Here is a 22533-nt window from a genome sequence, read left to right on the forward strand (position 1 = left end):
CACTGCCTTTAAAGCCATTATACACTTTCGGTACAGACAAAAAAAAAGTTCACAGATTTACAAATAACTTACAGGGTTTACAGAAGGTAATAGTGAAAGACTTCTCTTGAAATATTGTTCCATGAAATGCTTTACTTTTTGAGAACATTAAAACAATATCAATTCTCGATAGCGAGAAGTACGAATTTATTATAAACACATTTCATGACACGGCGAAACGCGCGAAAACAGGAGTGGGTTTTCCCGTTATTTTCTCCCGACTCCAATGACCGATTGAGCCTAAATTTGCAACACTTGGTTTTCTGATACCAATGTCATAATATTGCAGGAGGAAACAAACATAACATGCGTGACTTTATGTTCAGCGAGGACCCTTTGGTAACGTTGGTGTTTACCTTTGAGAAACAAAAATTTGTTTTGCCATACCATGGTAATAATTTTGCAGGAGGAAACAAACATAACATTGGTGAATAATTGTAATGATCGAGAGCAGACGAAAACATTGTGGCCAACGTAAACAACTATGTTTGATTTCCTGGTGTGGCGGTTTCAACTTTCCGCCGTGTTCAGTTTCCCGAATGACCAAATACGGAAACATTACGTCATGCGACGCCTGTGCACATCAAGCGAAAGCAGTCAATTGTTATCTGCTTTACTGAGTCCCGGAAAACTGAACACGGCGGAAGACTGAAACCGCCACACCTGGATACATCACTTTCATGTAACCCGGCCCCGAGCCTACTTATATGCCTCTTTGTATTATATCATGTGGTTGGTTCACAACCAATACAAAATTTGCAGTCTGTTATCGTGGTGTAACAAAACGATGGCCCAATTTCATAGTGCTGCTTAGGCACAAGAAGTAGCTATGAGCAAGTTCGAGTGAGGCACTATATATAGTCGACCATTGGTTGATTTTGCCTGGTACCCAAGATGTATTGAATGCATAGGTAACCATGGAACATTGACCAGTGGTTGACAAATGGTCGCCACACGAACTTGCTCTATAATGCCCAACAAGAGGGTTACTAGACAGCATGGATTGTTATACCCCGGTAACAAACTGTGAAGTTTGATTGGTCGAGAACCAATCATGTGATACGCAACAAAAACGCATGTAACATGGGGTGCGTTCGTTTAGCTTCCCTGGGTCAGCCCCGGTGTGTGGCGGTTTTGTTTTCCAGGACGAACGTGTGCAGATAATTACTCACGTTCGTCCTGGAAAAAACACACTGGGGTCGACCCAGGGAAGGTAAACGAACGCACCCATGGCTCGACGGGCCGGGTAACATAAAAAGTGATGTACATCGGTGTACATCACCTTGATCGTTCCCAGCGTTGGTCGATTTCCAGCGTTGTGTACGAAACAACCGCGGGTACGAGGGAAGTGATACTTGTTCGTCTGCTTAAACAATGAATAGTCCGTCGTAATAATGTTTAAAGATGACAACATAACTTCGAGAAGAGGAATAACAATTGTACAAAGGTACAACAAAACAATTGTGGCACGTTGTGACTGGAACCATGGGTTTTGTACACCCTCGAGGGAAAATGGCACCCTCGGCTTCGCCTCGGGTTCCATTTTCCCCCTCGAGTGTACAAAAACGCCTTGGACCCCATCACAGCGTGCAACAATTGTATAACGTCACACGTACACTTAATTGTGACTGGTTTCCTGCTCTTTTCTACTACGCAGAATATCCTAAAGCACAAATTTCTGCTCAAAGCTCTATGAAAATTAGACCCTGCGGCCAAAAACCAGACAACGACGTAGCCTTGATCAAGGCTGTTGACGTACTGTTCCCCGGCCCGGTTCGCGGCACACGCATGCAGTACATTCACAAATGTACATTATCATACATTGTACAGCGAGAACAGTATAGCGTAGTCGTGAGAACGGTCGTGTCTTTGTATTTTCAACCCCATACACGTGGCTCAAACAACAGCCTTGATGGGTTTGTAAAGCTTTATCGGAATTCCGTTAAACGGGTATTCATGATGTGGGCGTGTCATTCTAAACATTGGCCAATCACAGGCGCGATTGAGAACGACGTATTACTGCTAGCAATCATGCCACATCCATGTGTGTGTGTACGCTGAACGCTAGCTGTATATGCAGTCCGTGCGCAGAGTGCGAGATAATTAGCATATTTTCCAGGTTTCATTTGCAGTCGCGCGGCGCACTCGGACCCTTCGAGATTTCGCGTGACAGCGCGAGAACTCGGAGACGATGTGCAAAATTGGTTTCAGGTCCCAGCAAGAGGGCAGTGTTGGGTCAAGCATGGAGTGGTAAGTTTTCTGAACATTTTCCTCGTAAAACAAATCCATTTTTACCGGATTTTCGAGACCAAATATATGTGAATCTTCGTCTGAAATGTGGTTGAAGTTTTACACTTTTTGTTGATAGGCTTTACACTTAGGGTGCCCCCGACTGTTTCGAGCACGATTGAGACAAACGGAGTCCATATTCTGATAGACGAAGGATCGTTCTTTCGTTTGGTACCACATACACTTCTGCAGGTTTTGCCGTTGATATTTGTTTTCAGTGCCAAAAATGTGCAAAAATCATTGTTTGTGCCGCTTCGTTTTAGCTTACGTGACGTCATCATGTAAGAAAAGGCCTTGTGTTGTGTACTGTTCGTACGGCGCTCTTTTTTTATCATGATTGTTTGATGACGATCGTTGTGAAAAAAAATCATGAAGAAATACAATTTCTCATGAAAAAAAAAGAATAATATCAAAAATTATTTCCATCAGTAATAACAAAACATGGCAGTTTGATGCAGGATTGGAATATGGAATTGTTATGGGTTTTCTTCGTGTTGGTACTGTATTGTTGAGACTCTGTATTAAATGTGTAGAGTATAGACTAAGAGTAGGTCTTGTATTTCTATGATTCGAATCTAAGTTCAATTTTACATGTATATTACTGTTCGAAAAAGAATATTATTTTTTTTAATTACCTGGAAGTATATTCAATATTTGTGGACACGTTGAGAAAATAAATAATACAATAATTATTGATTGAGTTTCAATTTGATCAGGTGGTCAATACCTTTTGCTAGTTCATACTGGGTTAAATCCTATTGATTCGAGTCTTGGTTAACTCTTAATCAAAAAGGGAACGGTCAAACATGTCTAACTTTAATTTCTCACAGCAAAAGTATTTCACTGGGGGATTGCAATTTATTGGTACTAACTGTAGTCCATGTCAGTTTTCTGCTCTGTGTAAAGTGTTTCTGAAACATTTTGGTCTTCTTGGGCATGTTTTTAACTCTATTTGCTTTCTTTGTGTTCCTTTTACAGTCCCAGCTCTCTGAAAATCTTCCACGGTTTAAAGTGACGGGGAGACCCGAGCCTGGACGACTACATAGGGGGACTACTGTTGAAGTCGGGACTGTTGATTGCTTAGTCGAGTTGCAAACATTTTTCAACTACTCGGTTATCGTGCCACTGCATAGTCGTAGCTACATGTACCTGCTTGTGAACCAATAGCACTCCGCACTAAATGCTAAAACCAAGTTTAGTACATGGATCTCAGACAAGCGTACAAAATTTTACTAACAACATATGCACACATACTTGTCCACTTTATGTTTACTCGCGTTACTACTTACTACTACATACAAGTGCCATATGGCGCGTTTGGCGTGATTGCTAAATTAGTGGAATGTTTGTCTGACATCGGGGTATTTCAAGCAAAAGTGATGTCATAAGTGCAGAGTGCTATTGTATCGCTTGCGACCATTCACAACAGCGAAGAGCCCTTTGCGCGACCACGGCTTTGACTTTGGATTCAGCTCAGGCTAGCTTGGCCCCGTGGTTGTTTTAACAATTGCGCATGCTTTGCTTATGCCCCGTGGGTTGTCAGACATGACAGAGCCTGAAGCCGAATCCAATGCCGCAGCCGCGGTTTTGAAAAGGGTCTTAATTTACTTTACGTAACACAATCTGATTGTTTTTCACCAGTTACATAATCTTTCAATCCATTCAGCGTTAACTTTAATACATTGCGCCTGTGCCAAACAATATGCCGTAAGGCATCTTGGGCATCGAAAACTAGTGTAAAAGTTGCGACTCCGAGGCCCGACTAGTCGAGTAATAAATTTCACTAGGAGACTCCCTCACAAGATATTTTTGTAAACTGAACAAAACTGATATTTCTGTTTAATTTATATTGATATACCAAGGTACTTTCCCAAGTAATTTTTAATTTGTATTTTGCAGTGGTCACTCAAGTTTTTTCAACTTGTCGTGTGTGCAGAAACGCATCATAATGTCGTTGTTATTTTATGTAAGCAGCTGAAAGGGACTTTAAAATAAATGTTTTGTAAAATTAACAAAGTTAAAAGATTTGTCATCTGGTTTATTATTGTGTGTTGTATATTGAATATATTTAATTTGAAGCTGACCAAACTTTCCAGTTTTTAGTTGAGATTTCACAGTTAATAAATAGGGAGAAGGCCAGGGTCAGGAACTGAACATTTCATTGGTTAAAAGAAAACAACAAATGAGTTTTGAACCCTTTTTTAATTTTATTTTAATCAATATAATACAAAGAAGGATTTCTTTTTTAAAACTCAAATATACTTGGATTCATAGCATTGGGTTGGAAGGCCATCATATTTTGGCACAGAATAGCAATTATCCGTTGCGTTTATGCCAGTTTTGGTTTCGTAGACGTAAAGATGCAGATCAGATAATAACTGAAGCTAAACCCGGCCAAACACCATACTAACGAATAATAGTCGGGCACCCCTTTGTTGTCAAAACAAGCCCCCGTGATTGCATGACATGAGCAAGGAATCATGCCAAACCAAAGGTGCCTTGCGTTTTGTTACGTAGAAGCTGATTAGTCAGTTGGCACGCTTGATGCACATTCTGACCAATCACGTTCGGGCTCACATTATACCATTGAGTAATGGCGGATTTTTTTACCGAGAAAGTTCGCTCTGACGGCGACGGATACTTAGGGTGCCCCCGACTGTTTCGAGTGGATTCAGAAACAACGACAGTAGCGGTTGAGTAGATGAATAATGTACCTGAACACACATGATTAAGGTTTGTCTGCACGATTTCGTTAAATGCTACAAAAGGGACTTTTTCGGAGACCGTTATTTTTGTACAACGATGATCATTTTTATAGTCCGAAATTCCTTATTTTTGAACAATTAAAAATTCACCTATGGTTTTTGTTATTACATTTAAGCATTCCTCGTTCATACTGTCACGTTGTTGTATTTTTACATGGCTGGGTTTTCACGATATGATTTTTTGAAAATGTGCCCTCCAAGCTCATTATATATGCAAAACTGCGACTGACTTGCATATGCTGCAAATGAAATAAAGGACTTTTCCGCACGGTGCGCACTGACTGTATGTACATGTAGTGTACTACGTGCTTTTTATAGCAGTGTCGGGAGCGTGGTGTATATTAGCTATGATTGTAAGGGGTCTGAATGCGCTGCCGGACGGGTGAGCCGGACATGACTCGCCCGGTCGGTAATGGTGTGGAACAACTTCGAACAACTTCCGTTGTCTTGCGTTTCATTATAACACGAGGACTATAATTACAACGTAGCTGGTAGATTTGTCCCTGAATTGGAAGCTGCTGTACTATATAAGTGTAACGTTGTAGTGTAGTACTAGTAGTATGGCAAGAGTTAGTTTATGAAATTGAACTTTATTTAGTTGTTGTTCAGCCACACGCCATCTTCTACCGTCTGTCGACAACACATATTTTCGATCCCCAACTTTGATTTACCGCGAGAAACGTAATGAAATAATATATTTCTACATTAAGACAAAATAAACAGCTGGGTTTCTTATCTCATCTGGTCTGTGTTTTTGCTTCAAGGGGATGGAGTGTGTTGTACTGTCATATGCCCAACACCTAAGAATTCTTACCAAGTAGCCATCTTGCCGGAAACCCATGACACCTGGATACTTTTTTAACCTTTCTCAAACACATTTCACATGGTCTAATTTCCTTCCTTCTATTTCTAAACCCATGATTGATGCATTAAACGCGGCTGTTATATTTTGTTGAAAGTTTCTGTAGTTGTGTTGCAAATTATACACCATTGATTTCCAGCGACTTACAGTTCTGTTTTACTAGTAGGGATTTCTCCCTCGCCCGCCGCCATTATTGCAACTATACTACAGCCACTGCTTGTTTACAACACGTCGACGAGCACATGTGTGCGAGTGCTTGCAGAACAACGTTGTGATTGACATCGCAGCGAGAGTTTATAGGTCAACCAACAACCAATGAGAACGGGTTGTTAGTAAACATTAGCATAATGAGCTCCGCCCTAAATTTTGGCAGATACAAAACCATCAAGGCGCTACTTGGGAAGACCCATGTACCGTAAAACTGATGGTACATGTACATGTACGTATGTGTACATACGCTGTACACTACGCATTGGGTTATGTATGGGGGTGCGCTGGCGGAATTCAGTGATGGGGACTGGGATTTTGCAGATCGCGGCTGGCTGTAGCGCCTTGATCAAGGCTAACAACGACGTCATGGGACAGTCCCTGAAAAACACCGCTGAAACGTGGTTTCAAAAAAGCATTATTCGCGCATTGTAATAATGGTGATTAATGGTAATAATAGAACTAACACGCGACAGTGTCGATGCATATACATATTGTTTTTTTGAAAGTCAATCAATCATAATATGTAAAAGCCTTTCATGTCGTCAACCTACACGTACTAGGTATGGTTATTTTTCCAGTAGGCCTACGTGATTTCACCAAGGAAGTACTGAATAGCAACTGTGTGCCCTATATTATACGCTTACGTATTTTTTTCTTTCCAGATTTGAATGTCGAAGGAGAGATACACTTGGTAAGTATCCACATTTATTTTCGTTTAAAACTGTTCTTATCTGACATGTACATTATTTCCTGGCCGATTTCACGAAGAGAGAAATTTAACCACTGCAGCTAAAACTTGTTTGTCAAGTTCATTTATGGTAGATTTATACATGATCACCTAAGAAAGTGATAATTATGCAAATGTGTTGTTTTTTGTCACAGTAAGTTTGCCTAATGAGTAATTAACCGTTTCGTACAATTGACGCAGCTCCTCGTGTACACCAATGCGCCAATGCGTTCACGACGTTGGGTGACTGTTCGAAAGCGAACGAAATCTCAAATCTATTTCACGTAAATCTCCTTCTTATGAAGATTCAAAATGGAGGGGGGGGGGCTCGTTTTTGGAACTGTGCCAGCGCTATGTATTGCAACATAACGTCAAGTGCAGTTGGGTAATACCCATTTGGTTCTCTGAAATCGTGTGAGCTGCTTCTGTACTAAAATACAAAGGTCTTCAGTGGACTAGTGAGTGTTTGACTGCTTAATACAACAAAATTAACTTGTTTTGTCTCAGGTAAAAACATCATGGAACATTCAAAGATTTGGATCCTGGTGTGCCTTTTTGCCACGCATGTCAGATGGGTTGATGCAGGTACGTTTCGAACTTTGTATTTAAATTGAATCATATCCTTGTAAGCTTTAAACGCGAACGTTGATGACTTATTCGTATATACTTTCCTCTCTGTGTGAATACTCTTGGGGGCGCATTATATTGTTCTCTCTCACGTTAATTAAACAATTGTTTTACGTACGTTTTGCTTGTTTCGGTATTATTGGTAAGTTAAGGTTAACTGTAGAATGCGAGAAGCGACACGGTATCAGCTTACAAGTTTGTTATGACTAAGTCAAGGGACAATTTTTATCTCTTTAGCAGAAAGTACCGCTTCGCAAATTTCTGGTAGAAAATTGAGTGTTGTACCAGTTGCAATAATGTAAACTTACAATCGCCTTATAGACAGCTCAGTGCTGTGTACTCCCAAGGGAGCTGAGAAACATTATTGAGGAATGGTATTGGCCCTATGACCAGGGAACTATAAATGTCAATGGGAAACTTTAGACTATCTGCCAATCACCAAGAGAGGGCGCTCTTCACCAGGTAGTGTCAACAACTTAGGAATAGGAGAAGCATGAGTGACGGTCACTGACAGCAAATACCTTGTGTTATGCGTGTTTTTGATTTTGTATTTTAGATTTAGCCAAACTGTATTTTGTTTTTCATAACACATTGCCAACATAAACCAAACTGTTCTGGAACAGGACGTACTGGACACGAGTTCCCCAAGGATAACAAGCTGTGTGCATGAGTTTTTGGGAGTGTTTCTTTTAGGGTAATTAGCAAAAATTCCAAAATGCTGACCTACCAAAAACTGAGAAGAAATCTGAAGTTTAGTTGTATGACAATGTATCTGATATAATTTTCAAGAGGCTGAGAGACTTCTAAATCTTTTTTGAGTATTTTTGATTTTTTAGCATTTACCATTGTTTGCTATAGGAGTTGTGCACCCTTACCTGGTAGGTCTGCTGCCCTCTAGTGGCAGAGCTTTCAAAAAGTCTCCCATTGCATTGATTCGGTTATTGTGAAATGCGCTATATAAGAACTTGTTATTATTATTATTATTATTATTATTATTATAGAATTTAAAAACCCTCAAAGCCCTCAATTCACACAGCTTTTCATTCTCCTGGGGTAGTATTATATGTCTACATTGTTGTCATTTCGGAATGAAGTTTTCATTTGGATTATGTACATGCCCTCTGACTGTAGTAATTACCACACTACTGTTAAAGGGAAGGTACACGTTTGGTAATTACTCAAAATAAATACTATCTTAAAAACTGACCACTGGTAACGAGCAGTGGAGATCTGTTGATAGTATACATATATTGACTGCTTCGGGTGCTATGGTTAAAACTATAACTCCCGAGGTGATCCCCGGAGCGTTCTATTTTCCCGAGGCGAAGCCGAGGGAAAATAGAACGCACCGGGCATCACCGAGGGAGTCATAGTTTAAACCATTGAACGAGTAAAAGCAGCCAATGTTTGTTTTATAACACCCCAAACATTTATATATACTGTACTATTAGGTTACAGACCTGGATGCGCCAATCCACGGACGATGCGAACACAGATTGCGAAAACTTTTACTGTGCTCTGCATGAAGTGTCATGTAATCCGAAATGGTTACAGACTATTAATTTATCATCCTCGTACACGCAACGGACGTCAGGGTACTGCACGCCGTGTGCTAGTCTTTCGGACTAGCGCACGGGAAACCGATGGACTATCACACGGCCGTCGTCTAGCAAAACTAAGACATATCATGTGACGCGCTCTAAACCAATGAAAAGGCAGAATATTGGTAAGGGGTGTTATAATATAAAACATTGTGAGAAACGGCTCCCTCTGAAGTAGCATAGATTTTAAGAAATAGGTAATTTTTCACGAAAATAATAAAAGACTGCTTGCCAGAAGTTTTTTATTCCTATCTGAAAGCACACAAATTAGTCCAACAAGAGTGTTTTTTTCTTTCATCATTTTCTCGCAACTTCGACGACCAATTGAGCTCAAATTTTCACAGGCTTGTTATTTTATGCTTATGTTGGGATACAGCAAGTGAGAAGACTGGTCTTTGACAATTACCAATAGTGTCCAGGGCCTTTAATGTCAAATGTAAACAACCAGGTGGGACAACGCTATTGAAAAGTTTTTATTTTAGTTCATAGGGAATAATGTCTAACATGTCATTTTAATGCGATGTAAACGGATATTACCAGATGCCTACGTGCTGGTTTCGGACCTCGACAATGGGACGATTTACAAGGGTAGCATCTTGCAAGGTCTGGCTGATCTAACTCCGCTACCGCTCGTCGGACTCATCCGCCCAGTGGCCGTGGATTTTGACCCGGTTGAGCAGATGGTTTACTGGACTGATATTGGGAAACCATCTCCGAAAATCTCCAGAGCTCATCTTGACGGAAGCGATCAAAGGACGCTGATCTATGATCTCTATTGTACGTTTGATTTTTGTTTTCATTTTTGTTTATTATTTTTTTTCTTTTTTTGGTAGAGTTCAGAATAAAAAAATATAATATTATAAACAAATATGATATTATCACACAAAGTTAGGAAACCTTTGTTAATCAAGTACATCTTTATTAGTTATTACTTTCTTTGTATTTGTTTTGCTGCCAATGCAAAGCTAACGTGTTCTTCTTTAGAATGACACCACATTTGCTATGGTGACATGTTGCTGAGTTTGGCTACATGAATGACAATGATGCAAAGTCACAAATCAAACGTGCCAAACTTAGCAATTTTGTGTTACTGTGCGAACAACAAGTTGACACTGTAATTCAAACAAGCAAGACAACTTACTGATCTTAATCCACTTTATTGAGACAAGAATTTCTGTAATATCCAAAGAAGGTGTTTTTCAATAAACGGGGGCTTACTGTGTGTAATGTGCTCACTGGTGCAAATCTTATTTGGAAAGAGGGTCATTTGAAAGTGAACGCCGGTTCTAAAGAGGTCAGATTGCGGAAAAGCTATGTTCAATGCTGAATTAACATTGCTTATTCAAGAAAATGTTTGAAACAAGAGGCCATGTATTGTGATTTTACTTGTTTGGCATTATCATTAAGAAAGTTCAAATTGGAGACTTCGGGTTAGCAGCTGCATACGTACTAGGTGATTATTTGAATATTTTACGCAGTTCTGAGCATTGCGCATATTTACCGAGTCTGCCGCCACCCAGCGTCCAAAAACTTGAAAGCCTGATTCGGTAGCTGAAGGCGCCTAATTCTAAAATGCCATTAAGCACACCAATGATTTGTTTTTGAATTTATGTATTTAAAGTCACCTGGAAATAGAATTTTTTTTCTTTCAAACATAAGAGTATATGCTCACGAACAATAAAACATTTTTTTTAGTAATTGTTTGTCACGATTTATATGTTTAAAAAATAAATAAAGTTGTTTGGGGGGCTGACTCCGCCTACCCCTTTTGTGACGTCAATCGAGGCAGACCTTGCCTGCAATGCGTATAGTAAACACACGTGCAAAGTACATGTACGTCCAAGTCGTGAGTTGGTACATTTCAAAAAGGTTTTTTTTGCATTCAGCAGCAATACACCTGGTCGGCATTTTTGTTTTTTTTTTGAAACGTACAAACTCACGACTTGGTCCGTACATGTACTTTGCAATTGTGTTTACTCTACGCATTACAGGCAAAGTCTGCCTCGATTGACGTCACGAACAGCGCCCTCTCGGGTCGGGGTCTACTCTTAAATTTGTAAATAACATAAGAACTGATTTTTTAAAACCTTAGTTAACTGTTTATTCACATTCCACTCATCAAAACACATATATTAGTGAGAAAAGCTTTATTTTGAAAAAAATACCACTTCCAGGTGACTTTAATTCCACGTAAATACATACGAGTATAAAACATAGGTTTATTGGAAACCAAAATCCGGCTGGTTTCGTCCGTCTGTCTGTCCTTGTCTAGTCCTAGTCTTGTCTGTCCCAGGGTAAATTTTTTAAAAGCACTATGCTTCAAATTTTTCCTGCATGTTTGTTATAACTTAACGGAGTATCTTTAGCCAGGTTATAATTATGTATCAATTATGTGGACTGTATAATGATTGGATTGCATTTTATGCTTATGTTGTTGTTACCAATATTGAAATAAATGTCTAAACACTAATTCGTATAGATGCTTCTATATATTAACGATTTATATACTTGTGTGGGTTTGTTGCGTTCCAAACAGTGCCATTGGGATTGGCATTAGATGTTACATCAAGGATGGTGTATTGGACAGACGGAAACCTGGGTCACATTGCACGGATCCCAATGGATGGCTCAGGGAGCAAAGAAGTTATTGTTGAGAGTATCATCCACCCATGGGGCATTATAACTGATCATGATTATGGGTAAGTACACTAACAAAACTAAAGAGTTGAATCCAGCACTCGCATGAGTTCGGTGAGTGACTACACTTTAAAGGTGTTGAAGCCACCATTTTTTTGATTTGTTTAAAGCAGCATTTTCAAGTATTCGGTCAACGAGTTAAGTGTCAGTTTAACGTTTAAAAGCTGATCCAACATTTCAAAGGATTTTTTTTTTTTTTTGAAAAATGTTGAAATAACACTTAAATTGTGGAATTAACCTTTTTGCGTTGGAAAACAAATTTAAAATGCTAGATTTAAAGGGTGTATGTACTTTTTGTAGGACAACAAACACAATGTCAACAGATTTCCACTAAACTTACACAGTTTAAAGATAACGATAGTAGAAAGCTTCCCTGAAAATATTACGTGCTGAGGTGCTGTAGTTTTTGGGTAGTGAGTAAAACAATGTCATGAAAATAATTTTCGTCTCATGAGACGAAAATTATTTTAAGCATTTACAAACGTATGTTCATTATAATTGTTTTACTCATTTCTCAAAAACTACAGCACCTTAGTAAGTAATATTTGAAGGGAAGCTTTCCACTATCATTATCTTCAAACCCTGTAAGTTTAATGTAAATCTATGGACATTTTGAAAAAGTACCCAAATCCTTTAACAAACAAAACGATGGATCCAACACTTTCAAAGTGTAGTCACTCACCGCACTCATTGAAGTGTTGGATTCAACTCTAGTTTTTTTTTTAGTGTATAATCAATTGGTGCCTATGTGGATGTCTTTGATATTTGTTGTTCTTTGGTATTTGGTACTGCACTTTGTGTCTTGTGGCAAGTCTACTAAATGAGACCTCCTACACCATCTACACATAACCATTAATGTCCTAGATTCTCTTTTGTTTTGCTCTTTTACAGTTTTTAGTGGAGTATTAAATCATTAGTTTATATGTTTATAGATGTTGAGTAAACAAGGGAGAGAGTTATCATAGAGTCTAATTTGTTAAAGGCATTGTCGAAGACAAGTATTTCCACTTGTTGGTGTATCTCAACACATGCACAAAATAACAAACCTTTAAATTTGAACTCAGTTGGTCGTCTAAGTTGCGAGATAATAATACAAGAAAAAACACCCTAGTCACACGTAGTTTGTGCTTTTAGATGCTTGATTTCGGGACCTCAAATTCTGAACTGGTGTTTCGAAATGAAATTCGTGGAAAATTATTTCTTTCTCGAAAACTACGTTACTTCAAAGGGAGCCGTTTCTCACAATGTTTTATAATATCAACCTCTCCCCGTTACTCGTAACCAAGTAAGGTTCCATGCTAATAACTATTTTGAGTAATTACCATTATAACACACGTCTTGCTTTTTCTGTATTCTGGTTGGCTGAAACACTAATAAAGTCTGGTGATCGCGCGCGCGAGTTGTGCGGTCATAGACCTTTTCGCAAATACTGGGGCGCGCGCGTAAAGCTTGGAATTAGGTGCATTGTGGTCTAGCTGGTAGCAAAATTTGATTCGTATCTATCCCACAATGCACCTCATTCAACAGTCTGCGCTTGCGCATTGGTATTTGCGATAAGGTCTATTAGTCTTACGGTTACAGCGCCCTCTCTTGACTTGAACCGTGAGCAACAACTACAAAACTTCCTTTCTTTTCCAGATATCTGTTCTTATTTCACATTTAAGACCGAGCTGTGTTATAAAACACATATTGACTGGCTTATTTCGGTAACCAGTGTACATGTATTTCTATTCCCCCTCGGGTCTTTTAGTGACCAGAATCAGGGCCTTTTAAATAGGTCCCTCTTCTGGTCACTCAAAGCCCCTCGGGGGAATATATAGTTAACTCATTGCCAGTCAATATGTGTATAATAGTGTCCACTGTCTTTTACATGCTTTAACCCACGCTCCCTCTCTAGACACATCTACTGGGCAGATACTGGAAACAATGGAACCATAGAGAGGGCCAATCTTGATGGAACTGACAGAACCGCCATTGTCCAGCATGATATGAAGTTTCCAAGTGGTCTGGCTATAGATCATCGAGGTAAGTGTGACGGTCATAAAAATTATACCCCCACTGTTATTTTTATTGCACTTACTTATTATGTAACATTTAATTATTCGAGAGAAGCGGCCTCTCTTGGACAGCATTCCAATTTCGCGCGCTTCCGCCACCCTCATAATGACTCCAGGGAAGACCTGACAACATGTATTTTGTCTTAGTCTGTTTCAGGAAATAAAATGGTGCACCGAGTGTAAAGAAACCAACTTGCCGTTAGCCTCTATCCTTATACGACTCTCTTAAGTATTAGAGAGGGTCACATAAGTATAACCCACAACTAACATTTTGGTTACCCTTAAAGGGTCTGTGTACTTTGTGTAGAACAAAAAACACAATGTCCACAGATGTACACTAAACTTACACAGTTTGAAGATAATGATAGTTGAAAGCTGAAAATATTACTTGTTGAGGTGCTGTAGTGTTTGAGAAATTAGTAAAAACAATGTCGTGAAAAAAATTCGTCTCAGTGATCATGAGACGAAAATTATTTTATCATGTAAAAATAGATTTCCATGATTTTGTTTGACTAATTTCTTAAAAAATACAGCTCCTCAGCAGTTGATATTTTAAGGGAAGCTTATAGTTGTGTTTTGTGTTACAAAAAGTACCAAAATACTATAAAACACGGGAGTCTAGATAATGTCTAGGATCGTTTGAGTCATTTAATAGCAACCGGTGACTGGGTAAATTTATTTATTTAGTTATCTAAGTTCTAAAAAGTTCTTTTTATTATTTATGTGATACCATCAATCAGCCTTTCCTTTGAATTGAGGGTGTTTTAAGGTTTGTTCAGTTTTTGTACGAATGTGGGAAACTTCAGCAGTTTTTTGGTTCGATGTTAAGTGCAGTGAAGATGTCAAGTGTTTGTTGACGAATGACATTATAGGGACGACCTCAACTTTACTGTTCGACAATTGAATAGCATATAAACAGTAGGTATTAAAGACACTGGCCACTATTGGTGATTGTCAAAGACCAGTCCTGTCACTTGGTGTATCTCAACATATTTATGCACAAAAATATCAAACCAGTGAAAATTTGAGCTCAATCGGTCGTCGAAGTTGCGAGATAATAATGAAAGTAAAAAACACCCTTGTTACACAAAGTTGTGTGCTTTCAGGTGCTTGATTTCGAGACCTTAAGATCTAAATGTGAGGTCTTAAAATCAAATTCGTAGAAAATTACTTCTTTCTCGAAAACTACGGTTCTTTCAGAGGGAGCCGGCCGTTTCTCACAATGTTTTTTAACATCAACCTCTCCCCATTACTCGTTACCAAATAAGGTTTTTATGCTTATAATTATTTTGAGTAATTACCAATAGTGTCCACTGCCTTTATGTTATAGTTTCAGGAACTTGTAACTAACTTTGGTACTCAATCATTCCAAAATAATTACAAACTGTGTCTGCTTTATTTGCTTTATCGTTTTATAGAAAGCAAACTGTACTGGTGTGACCACCTGTTGGATACAATTGAGCAAAGCGACCTCAACGGCAACTTCCGGGCAGTTGTGCTAAACCTAACTCGCCATAGTGGCACATTCCAACCATTTGACTTATTCCTGTTAGAGGATAACGTGAATGTGTATTTGACTGATTGGGGTCCAAATACCCTTATTCGCGTATCAAAGACGGGTGTAGGAGAGCAAAACTACGGCCCAAAAATATTCCAACAAGCCGGGGGAATTCACATTTACGAAGGTTTGTATTAAATTTTGACTTTATGTTTGTTTGTCATTAAATAACTTGTTTTTAATTATTATTTGCCGATCATGCGGTGTGAGTAACCCAAAACAAAGGTGAGTTATTGATTGAGAGTCTATAACCCTGTTCACACTGTATATCTTATCACAGCGGAATAGACCTTTATCATGCTGCCTCCCTCTTGGTCTTGTTCCTCGTATCAAATATCAATCCTGCATTCTGATAATCATCATGCAATTAGGAAGCAGACTATTTTGTTCTTCCAGCCTCGGTTTTAGCAACATTAATTTCAATGTGAGAAATTCAAGATGGCTGCAACGTGATGAAGGTCTATACAGCCCTTGGGGAAGCGTCGGAACTTTTTGTTTAGCTCCATGGTTGCACTTTCACGCTGTGTCCCTATCTGCAGGGTTTCGATTGCTAGTTTTTAGACTACCCCAGGGTTTTACCGTTTACCCCTTCTCCAGAACAGGGTTCGCTTTTCCCCGGGTTATGCCCATCAAATTTGTCGTGGCAGACCAGTGGCAGCGATCCTTGTGTGAAAAGATCTACTGTAATTACCAGGGGCTATTGTGAAAAGGGCTTCTGATGTGGGGACGCTGGGGGGCAATAATACAAGAAATGCCAGTCCAACTTGTATGCCGTGTTCCATTCAACTGAAAACGGCACTTTCAATCCACAACTAAACAAAGCATGGCACTGTTTGACGCGGCCTCAAAGAGTGTAAAGAACAATTCGGTTATTAATAATACTTGTCTCTATAAACACAACATTAACAACCTATACAACTTTCCTAAGAATTCGATCTAAAAATAGAATTTCAACACATGTGTAAGCATAAGTTTTGTACCCAATTTTTGTCACATGTACCTAAAACATGTTTACACATTTGTGTTTAAAAACTAAACACTGTTTTGTTCATCAACCATTATGCCCGTGCATACTATAAATAATATGGATATCACTACAACATGACATGTATACTTGTTTTGTCTTGTTTAGACTTTTGTGACAGCAGTCCCTGTATGAACGGAGGAACATGTGGCTTGTCGACGGCTGGATTTACCTGTCAATGTGCTTCGGGCTTCGGAGGTGAAGTTTGTCAATCCGGTAAGAAGGAAATACGAAGCCATTTACTTTGTATGCTGTGATGACTCTATAGGCCTACCGAGCCCGAGATTTGTGTAGTAACGGCTCACCTTCTTAAAGCTTTAACTTCTTAAAGGCATTGCACACTTTCTGAACAGAACAAACATTTAAAGTTCACAGATTTACCAATAACTTACAGGGTTTACAGAAGGTAATGGTTGAAAGACTTCCCTTTGAATATTATTCCATGAAATGATTTGCTTTTTGAGAAAACATTAAAACAATTACCAATTCTCAATATCGAGAATAACGGATATATTTTAAACACATGTCATGACACGGCAAAACGTGCGGAAACAAAGGTGGGTTTTCCCGTTATTTTTTCCCGACTCCGATGACCGATTGAGCCTAAATTTTCACAGGTTTGTTATTTTATATGTAAGTTGTGATACACGAAGTGTGGGCCTTGGACAATACTGTTTACCAATGTTGGGCGATTGCTTAAATTTCATGTAAAAGAAAAGACCCTCATCGGTTACGAGCACATAAAGATAGTTATTGAACTGGTTTATTTATCAGTAATCTGACGCAAATGGCAAGTATATATTATATTATTTTGTCTATTTCCAGCGTTTTGTGACAGCTCTCCCTGTATGAATGGTGGTAGATGCACTAACTCGGGTTGCCTATGTACTACTGGTTACAGAGGAAACCTCTGCCAGATTGGTAAGCTATATTATTATAGAAACCTTATAATACACAATCATCATGATGCATTTGCATATCCTTATTAGTTGGCTTGTGCTAAAGGCAGTGGGCACTATTGGTAATTACTCAAAATCAAAAACATTACTGAGTAACGAGTAATGGGGAGAGGTTAATGGTGTAAAACATTATGAGAAACGGCTCCCTCTGAATTAACGTAGTTTTAGAGAATGAAGTAATTTTCCACGAATTTGATTTCGAGACCTCGGATTTAGAATTTGAGGTCTCGCGGTCTTTTATAAGTACAACTTCATACACATAGGAGCGTATCAAATCGCTCAGTATTTTGTTCTCTGTATTTTTGTCCTGCAAGGTATTGGAGCTCTGTTTGGGACCCATTTCAATACTGTGCTGTTTTGTGTTGTATACTTGATCCTATACGTACCTTGTTGCAACTGTATTATTCTATCTTTTTTAACTGGTATTAATTTGTATTCTTATTAAAGTGTGAACGTGTTTATATAAGCTACCCTTTTGTAGTTGAGTAAGTAAACAAATTAATACAACGATACATTTTCCATTAAAGCACCATGTAATGTTTTCCAAAGCTCTTTATTAAGAGTTGCCGAGAGTTTTTGGTGTTTTTAAAACTCGTTAATTTTATTGTTTACTTGATATTCGTTCCAGATTTCTGTGAGAGCTATCCATGTATGAATGGCGGTACCTGTTACTCTCTGACGGACGACTTCACTTGCCATTGTGCTCCGGGTTACGAAGGGGACCTTTGCGAGTTTGGTAAGTCGCCATTACCATCAAACTATTCAAGTTTATGTTTGTACTTATTTTGAACAGCCCCTTGTTAGAGCTCTATTTATTATTTACTATTCTTTACACAATAATCTGACGCGAAGGAAAAACATGACGCATTGTCTGCGTTCAAGTGTTAATTAATAGCTCAACCATCTGGGCCCAATTTCATAGAGCTGCTTAAGCACAAAATTTAGCTGAAGCAAAAGAATCCTTGCTTAGTAAGATCAGATTACTGGCCAAGACTCCACTCAATTGCAGCTAATTACCAGTCACAAGCAATGTGTATAGCATAACATTTTGGCCAGTAACATGTGTAAAATAAGCGAGCTGTTTGCGTGCTTAAGCACAATTTTTGCTTAAGCAGCTCTATGAAATTGGCCCCTGGTTGTATCGTAAACTTGGGTGTGATCCCTGGCCACAAGGCAGCCAATTGTTATATTATGTTTTCTGACTGACACCCCAAGACAGAGATATTTACTTATAATAGGAGACCACCAACATACAGCTAGATAGCTCAGTTGGTAGAGTGCTGGTACGTTATTTATGAGGTCGCTTATTGAAGTCCCGCTCCAGTTTGTTTCCAGGTTCAAAACCCCCCAAACTATAGTTTTAAAAACATTGAAGAAATCACATAAAAGCTTATACAGTGCAACGGTTACTCGGTACATTTTTAATCTCAAAGTCAACATTTCGCGGGGGTGCTCCCAGAGTTGATGTCAATTGTGCCGCACCCCCTCCACCACACTGGTTTTGTACGGTTAGTTTTGCCACCATTTTAGGTAGTTGTGGCTTCTTTCTATCTTGAATTATCTTCTTGTTTCTTCATGACTGTTGTTTAATTAAGGGGGTAACAACTTACCATACGGCCTCATCATAGGCTCAGTAATGGGCGTTGTAACGCTGATTGTTGTCGTGCTACTGATCATCATCATCATTAAGAGGTTTGTGTTAGAAGCTTTAATCAGACCCCCCCCCCCCCCAACACACACCCACACACACCTACCCAAACCTCAACCCATCCAAACAAATAAACGAAATAAAAAAGATGAAAAAACAATGTATAAACGAAATGGTTTAAATCAACTTAGGCCAACAAATAAATAAGTACATCATTCTCATGAAAAGCTAATCGGCCAAGGGTATCTGAGTGTCCATAAATCAAAACTCAGTGACTGCCTCCGAATCTGTATACCTTGCCTCGATGTTGACAGAGGTACCCGTACCCAATGTTCTCGTATTGTTTATTAAGGCCGCTCCACACTGTCCCCAAATTATTGACACCAGGTGCCCATACGAATATGGAATTTTGAAGTTCGAGCAAAGATGGACCCGAACTTGGTCAACAGTCAATCGTACAGAACTAATGCCCACACTAAGATCTTACATAATTGTTGACCTTTCCAAACTCACATTGAGGACACAATAGGGAGGTACACCATGCACCATCTCAAACAACAGCTAAACAACCATTCCTAACTTATTTGATTCTCTTTCTTCTTCTTCTTTTTCCTCTACAGGAAGAGAACCAGACGACCCGAAGAGAGGGTGATTCAACTGCCAGACATTCAGACAATCTATAACGCAGGACAAACTAACCCCCAATACCAGCAGTCAGAGCCCCCACCACGGTACAGCACAGACGCTGGTCAGTTTTTAAATCACGTCTATGCTGACATGAGAGATTTGACCTCGGGTCAACAGCATGTGTATGCAAGCCAGATTAGAGAGGAGAAAATGTAACCAGTGTCAGAAAAGGGACCAGTCTTTTGAAAGGTTGACTGGATGAGTTGTCAAAATTGGTCATTCTGACCCCGATTCTGAGTTCCACTGACCCATAAAAACTGACCCATTTCCGGGCAAGGCTGACCCCCGGAAAGCGGTGAATAGTGGGAACTTATAGGTCATTCTTAAGTTACATGGACTCCGAGTAACATTGACCGATAAATGGGTATCAATTCTAACTCAGACGTTTTTATAATGTAGGCTTACTACTTAATTCCACTTTTCTGCCTTAAACGGATTTTTTGTTGCTCAAACGTTGTTTATATTCCGATGAAATAAAGTTTAAATTTAATTCATAAATACCTCAGAAAGTTTCGCTATTCATGTTGATGGAGAGCGCGTCACGTGGGGGTGTTTAAACGGTTGATAATGACTAGCTGGAGCTGTTTATAGCCGGTTGTTTTTCGGATACGTTTAGATACATACTTCTACGCGCACGAATGCATATCCGAAAGCTGTCTCGGTCATAAAAATGCAACGAACGTACAGAGTTCAAGGACGTCGGAAAACGGATAAGTTTTACAGAGTTTCATACTTTATTATGCATTTTAACCAAAAAGGCATTTATGTATGGAAATAAAAGAGTAGTGACTCGTTTTTAAAGACACTGGACACTATTGGTAATTGTCAAAAAATAGTCTTCTCATTTGGTGTATCTCAACATATGCATAAAATAACAAACCTGTGAAAATTTGAGCTCAATTGGTCGTCGAAGTTGCGACATAATAATGAAAGAAAAAATAACATTGTCACACGAAGTTGTGTACTTTCAGATGCTTGATTTCGAGACCTCAAATTCTAAAGCTGATGTATCGAAATCAATTCGTGGAAAATTACTTCTTTCTAGAAAAATACATTACTTCAGAGGGAGCCCTTTTCTCAAAATGTTTTATACTATCAACCTCTCCCCATTACTCGTTACCAAGAAAAATTGTATGCTAATAATTATTTTTAGTAATTACCAACAGTGTCCACTGCCTTTAAACTGCCGTATAAAACTTTACAGGGCCGTGACCGTTTACTCGTCACTACCCTTGTATTCCCTTACCAAAAACAGCCAGTAGAGCTGTTAGTTCATCGAATCGGTTTGTGAAATCTGGTTTACAATACATTACACGGAAAAACTGTATTACATTACACTGAATAGTTATGATACTACATTACACAGAATAACATTACAGCAATACACGGAATAACGTTTCTTAATTTTTAACATTAGTTAACTTGGAAGTATCTGCATACAATTATTTAGCAAGCGTGTATTGGACTTTGCATTTTTAATCTTTGTCTGCAGTGCGTTTGCTTTTAATTTTAAGTTCTGATGCGTAGCTGTGAGCTTTTATTTTTTTGTATTCAAAAATATAACCTGATACAAATTATATGCACCTGCAATAGTTTTCTTTAAATTGTAATTTGTGTCAATTGTGTACATTGTTCGGAATGTTTTTGTTGGATTTTTGTTCTTAATCTGTCAAAAATTCGTCTAGAGAAACGCTTATAAAATTCTGAAAAGTAAACAAACATGTGGGCAGAAATGAGGATATGCAACTTTCACACTTCACTTTCCATAAAGTAGCAGGTTTTATGGAATATTTCGTAACTTTAATCATAAGGATATAATCATTTTCATCTCGATTATTAAAGTCACTTGGAAATAGAACTGTTTTTCTTTCAAACATAAGAGTATAAGCTTATGAACAATAACACATTTTTTTAGTAATTGTTTGTCACGATTTATATGTTTAAAAATATGTATAAAGTTGTTTGTGGGCTGAATCCGACTACCCCTTTTGTGATGTCAATCGAGGCAGACTTTGCTTGCAATGCGTAGAGTAAACACTCGTGCAAAGTACATGTACGGTCCAGGTCGTGAGTTTGTACATTTCAAAAAAGTGTTTTTCTGCATTCAGCAGCAATACACCTGGTCGGCATTTTTTTTTTTTAAACGTACAAGCTCACGACTTGGACCGTACATGTACTTTGCAAGTGTGTTTACTCTACGCATTGCAGGCAAAGTCTGCCTCGATTGACGTCACGAACAGCGCCCTCTCGGGTCGGGCCTACTCGTATATTAGTGACAAAAGCTTTTTTTTTTTTAAATACCACTTCCAGGTGACTTTTAGTGACCGAATTCTGTTAATAATTATAGATCCGATGCATTAAATAAATATGGGACTTGCGATTTGCTGTGTCTCGTTAATTCTTTTCAAACCTACTGTAGTAAAGTTACCCGTTAGTTACACAACACTGAACAGTTTGGTAAGTATAGGTTTATACAGCGTGTTTTTTTTTTTTTCTTACTTTTTTTTCACTGTTTTAATTGTAATTTAACTTTGGTATAAATATGAAGGCTTAATAAGATTACCATTGTCCATATAACATGCTTTGTAAATTATTACCAAGACACTGGTTTTCTTTTCCAACTTTGGTTATGGCCTGCGGCTACTTGCTTATCATACCTACCAAGAGGGCGCTGTTTGTTGACTTTTCGATATTAAGCTCGGAACATCTTTGATGTACATACAAGGACTATTAGCTCAGGTCAAGGCCGCTACACATGCTTTGAATAATTCAAGGTAGTGGAC

General features: G+C 38.7%; 1 protein-coding gene across 1 annotated transcript in view; it reads left to right on the top strand.

Annotated features, from left to right (window-relative positions):
• LOC139945327 (low-density lipoprotein receptor-related protein 2-like) overlaps positions 1–22211 on the top strand; it is a 45269-nt gene extending 23058 nt beyond the window's left edge. Inside the window, exons 2-12 of the mRNA XM_071942682.1 lie at positions 6828–6856; positions 7400–7477; positions 9661–9897; positions 11657–11819; positions 13715–13842; positions 15293–15559; positions 16565–16672; positions 17282–17377; positions 18044–18151; positions 19011–19107; positions 19684–22211. Coding sequence (XP_071798783.1) covers positions 7411–7477; positions 9661–9897; positions 11657–11819; positions 13715–13842; positions 15293–15559; positions 16565–16672; positions 17282–17377; positions 18044–18151; positions 19011–19107; positions 19684–19906 — 1494 coding nt within the window. The 5' untranslated portion in view covers positions 6828–6856; positions 7400–7410 and the 3' untranslated portion in view covers positions 19907–22211. The remainder of the gene's footprint in view (positions 1–6827; positions 6857–7399; positions 7478–9660; positions 9898–11656; positions 11820–13714; positions 13843–15292; positions 15560–16564; positions 16673–17281; positions 17378–18043; positions 18152–19010; positions 19108–19683) is intronic.
• Positions 22212–22533: the final 322 nt, after the last annotated feature.

This window comes from Asterias amurensis, chromosome 1, assembly GCF_032118995.1.
Source record: "Asterias amurensis chromosome 1, ASM3211899v1".
Taxonomy (NCBI): domain Eukaryota; kingdom Metazoa; phylum Echinodermata; class Asteroidea; order Forcipulatida; family Asteriidae; genus Asterias; species Asterias amurensis.